Source organism: Tupaia chinensis, unplaced genomic scaffold (assembly GCF_000334495.1).
Source record: "Tupaia chinensis unplaced genomic scaffold, TupChi_1.0 Scaffold000545_1, whole genome shotgun sequence".
NCBI classification, from domain to species: Eukaryota; Metazoa; Chordata; class Mammalia; order Scandentia; family Tupaiidae; genus Tupaia; species Tupaia belangeri.
The window spans coordinates 2,518,959-2,523,655 of NW_006160057.1; the positions used below are offsets into that span (position 1 = coordinate 2,518,959).

At 46.2% G+C, this 4,697-nt stretch overlaps 1 protein-coding gene across 1 annotated transcript in view; it reads left to right on the forward strand.

The window, feature by feature from the left end:
- Window positions 1–4,434: 4,434 nt before the first annotated feature.
- The window catches only part of TBC1D31 (TBC1 domain family member 31), a gene marked incomplete in the record, with an annotated part of 76,169 nt that continues 75,906 nt past the window's right edge, over window positions 4,435–4,697 (forward strand). The window contains 1 exon segment of the mRNA XM_014591233.2: window positions 4,435–4,684. Within this exon segment, the coding sequence (XP_014446719.1) occupies window positions 4,661–4,684 (24 nt within the window).

Genomic DNA, 4,697 nt, shown 5'->3' on the forward strand with positions numbered 1-4,697 from the left:
CGCATCCTTTCTCCTCCAGTCTCCTCTTGGGATCTTGGGCACGCACACACACATGCCCAGTGTGAGTTTAAGCCACCGGGTCCAGGATTCGAACCACAGTCGACTACATGGGAGTCCAACAACATAGCCATTACACTAACTGCTAATCCCCATGACTTGTTTTTATAAATGTTCTCAGTTTCAGAGCCTTTTCATTTACCAACATCCTTCTAATATGCAAATAAATTATTTTTTACAAGAAGATGTTACAGAATCTTTTTTTCTAAATAATTAATTTTATTTATTATTATTTTAATCTATAGGGCATAAACACTAACCAGAGAGAGAGAGACGGGGGGGGGGGGGAGAAGTCCAGAGTCTTAACTACCACATTACCTGCTGGCTCCAGAATCTTTTAAAAAAAAATCTCTTTTCCTCTAGGGCCAGCAGGTGGTGTGGTGGCTAGAGGTGCTGGACACCTACATGGCCAACTGTGGTTTGAGTCCTAGACCTGGTGGCTTGCTTTCTCACTTTCTTTCTCACTGTGTCTTCTCTGGTCAAATTAAAATAAGAAAATAAAACAAAGTTAAATAAAATAATAATAATTTTTAAATCTTTCTTCCTTTTTTCAGGATAGTGTGTGTGAATGCATGAGAGAGAGAGAGAAAGAGAAAGAGGATGAGAGAGGGAGAGGGAGAGGGAGAGGCATACCCTCCACACAGTCTGGTCATGCAGCAGTGCCCCTCCTCCAGGCCTCCAGCATAGCTTATCTCTGGCCCTCACATAGGCTTTGTGTATGTCTGGCCAACTAGGCTAAGGACTCGAAAAGCAGTCACCATGTGGGATCTAGCTTCCCTTGAGTAGCTCAATACCACTGTGTCATGGAGCTGTCCCACAGAGTCTTGTCATAACGGTTCCCAGAGAAGGTGGCCCTGTAGGGGTTAAGGGAGTCAAGTCCTACATGGCTGACTGCAGTTTGAATCCTGCACCTAGTGGCTTGAGAACCATGCCTTGAGCATGCCTGGGGCATGCATGTCTGCCTGACCACCTGAACCACCGAGCCTGCCGTGAGAACATGCCCTGGTGCGCATGCAGGAGGATGAGAGACACTTGGAACAGAATTGAGTTGCCCTAGGTAGCCCAGACGAGGCCAGCGTAGAAAGTTGAGAGCCAGCTAACACCCTGGCTTGAGAGTGAGCCCAGCCAAGCTCAGCAGAGCCTTGGGCTTTTCCAGATCCCCAAGTAGTAAACGCTCTCTGTTGAATGTCACAGAGGCTTGGTGCACTTTCTCCACAGCCTGACTGTAGTTCTAGACAACTAATTCTGTACAATTGCACTGCCCTGGTGTTTGGATCCGGTTGCAGTTCTGGCAGTGAGCTGGGAGCTAAAGTAATAATGCCATTTCTGGACCAGAGCGTTTGCAGGCTGATGCGAGGACCAGCCCTGCAGTCTGGTGGCTAAGGAAGCGAGCCAGATCTCACATGGACGGCCATAGTCTGGATCCCAGTCCTGGATGCTTGAAAAACACACCTGGTGCATGTGCATGCATGCTCCAAATCCTGAAGAGGAAGAAATGAAGAAGGGATGCTGCGTGATCACCTTCTATGTGTGTGGGAGGGTGCTTTCTCCCTGTCTCTCTGGTGAACGCATACTTTCTAGTAACTAAGGGCAACAAAAAGTAAAAGCAGACATCAGACCTTCAAGAGCTCTCCCCCCCCCAATGCATATTGACCCAAAACTTTTGAGATGGAGACAACTCTGCCAGCCTGAGTCCCTGAGAAACTAAGAGGAGTTGGACACTGAGCCGTAAGGAACTGTTATAAACCACTGAGACATTGGAGTTGTTAATTACTGCAAGATAACTTAGTCTAGCTGAGCAAATGAATTGAAAAAGTGTAATTTTTTTCTGCCTTAGGGGATGTGTGGTTAGTGGAGAGAGAGAGAGAGACACGGTGAGAGGGAAAGTAAGAAATCACCCCTCGGGGGGAATGGCCAGGCCACAATCCCTTCTCCTTCATTCTTCTCCCAAGATCTTTGGACACACATGCATACACGCCCAGTGTGTTTTAAGCCACCGGGTCTGGGACTCGAAACACGGTCAGTCACGTGGGAGTCCAGTGACATAATTGTTATGCCATCTGCTGGTCCCCCAAAAAGTGTATTTTATAAGCTGGCTAAAAATTGTTCATTGCTTTCTCATTGGTGCTCTGAGATTACAGTAAATACTTAAATTGTAGTTTATTGATTTTGGTTATTTTACTAGTTTAATCGGCTTGTGAACCCATTGACTAGCCAGGGGTTGGGGGTAGTTATAGACCTGATTGCCAAGGAGTTGGGAAAGAGAACAGCTGCCTTTTTTCACCTTCCAAATACCTTGAGACTTTGCAAACATAAAAGGTGTTCAGATGTTGGGCAATCTGAATGTCCATTAAGCTCCCTCTAGCACATAAACTAGCGGTGACCCTTCTCTTTCCAGAGCATGTATTATCACAACAAAAAGGAAGGTATCCTTCAACGAAGAAATTTGAGTGGATGAGAGGGCAAGGAAAAAAAGGTTATACAGGGAATCAGCAGTTAGCGTAATGGCTGTGTCGTTGGACTCCCACGAAGTCGACCGCGGTTCGCGTCCCAGACCCGGTGGCTTAAAATTCACGCCGGGCGTGTGTGCGTGCATGCCCAAGATCCCGAGAGGAGAATGGAGGAGAAGGGATTGCAGCCTGACCATCCCCCCAGGGGGGTGATTTCTCGCTCTCTGTCTCTCTGTCTGTCTCTGTCTGTCTGGCGAGCGCACGCGCCCTATAGCAAAAACCTCTCAAAAAAAAAAAAAAAAGGTTATACAAAGCAAAAACTAAAAACCCCTGCCACACCTCATAACCTCATAGCACAGTGGTTAAGGCCTGTGCATGAGGAGCTGGATCCCACATGGCTGACCATGGTTTTAACCCAGTTCCGGTGGCTCTACCATGCCTCAAATCTGGATAGGATGGTGGAATGGAAGAATAATAGTCACAGCACGACCATGCCCCACTGGGGGGTGCTTTCTCTCTTTCTCTGCAAGTGCAATTGCCCTCTGGCAATTAAAAAATAAATCTCTTAGATGTACATAATTTTCCATTTCTCTCAAAATGTTTTTGAAATACCCACAAGGAAGTTAAAGGAGAAAATCTTTGTGACCTTGGTTTAGGTAAGAATTTATTTAAAAATGATGCCAAAAGTACAATCTATCAAAGAGAACATTGATAGATTTATCTTCATCAATATTAATATCTTCTACTTTTTGACAGACACTGCTGAGAGAATGAAAAGAACAGCCACAGATTGGAAGAAAATGTTTCCAAAGCATATATATGATAAAGTGTTTGTATCCAAAATATATTTTTTAAAAAACTCTCAAAACTCAATAATAATAAAACAGAAGTCAGTAAAAAATAAAAAATAAAAAAGGGGGGGCAGAGCTGGCCTCATACAAGGTAGTTAAGTGCTGTATATTGGGAGCCAGATCCCACATGGTGACTGGTTGGAATCTGGGCCCTGGCAACTTGAAAACCATGACGAGCACGTGTGCATGCATGCCCCAAATCCTGATGGAAAGGAAGGATAAAGGAAAAGGACTGCAGCATGACAGGGTCCCATAGGTGATGGGGGTGCTTTCTCTCTTTCTCTGTGTCTCCTTCTCTCTGACAGGGCACATGCCCTCTGGAAATTAAAACAAAATTGGGCAAAATATTTGACCAGATATTTCAACAAGGATGTATCTGGAAGGCAAATAATCAGATGCCAAACACCATTTGTCATTTCAGAAATGGAAGTTACAATCACCACGAGACCCCTACATTCCTACAATGGCTACGATGACAAAGACATAATGGGGAGCACCCTTCCTACATGGTTGGAAGGGATGTAACATGGCACAATTACTTGGGAAGTGTCTGCCAGTTTCTTAAAAAGTTACATCTACTCCTACCATATGACACAAGTATTCCACTTGCAAGAATCTACCAGAGAAATGAAACATATGTTCATACGATACTTGTATAAAAAGGTTCATAGCAGTCTTATTTGGAATAGCCCCAAACTGGAAACCATCTCAATGTTCATCAATGGATGAATGGAATTCTGGTATATAAATGCCATGGAACACTACTCAGCAATTAAAAAAAAAAATACTGACATACACAACAGAATCGAATTTCCAAATAATTATGCTGGATGAAAAAATCCAGACCACTTCCCCACCCGACCCTGCAAAAAAAGACATGTACATAGTCTACTTGTTTACATAAATTTAGAAACCCCCTTGGCTCCCAGAGGGCCGCATTACCACTCAGACGTCTAGCGCCTACGAACCACCTGCCGAAAACTACGATTCCCAGAAGGCTTTGAGGCCGACGACGACCCTCGAGAGGGGGCGGAGCCTAAGAGAAGGTCGTTGGCCTATTCCATTGTCCAGAGCCGGGGGTGGCTGGGCGGAGTTGGGGCGCGATCTGCCTTCCGATTGGTTGTGAAGAGAAAGGGGCGTTCTGCGCGGGTTGGTACGGTCCCTTGGGACCCGGGCAACAGCGTCTGGAGCTCAAATTTCCCGGGCCGGGAGCGCGGGGCCTGCCGGGAAGTCGCCGGGACAGTTACCACCCCCGCCCCCCACCGCCACCAAGGCCCGAGGCAGTCCCGGGTGGGCTTCGGCATGCAGAGCACCAACCTGGGCAACCAGGGGCGCGGCA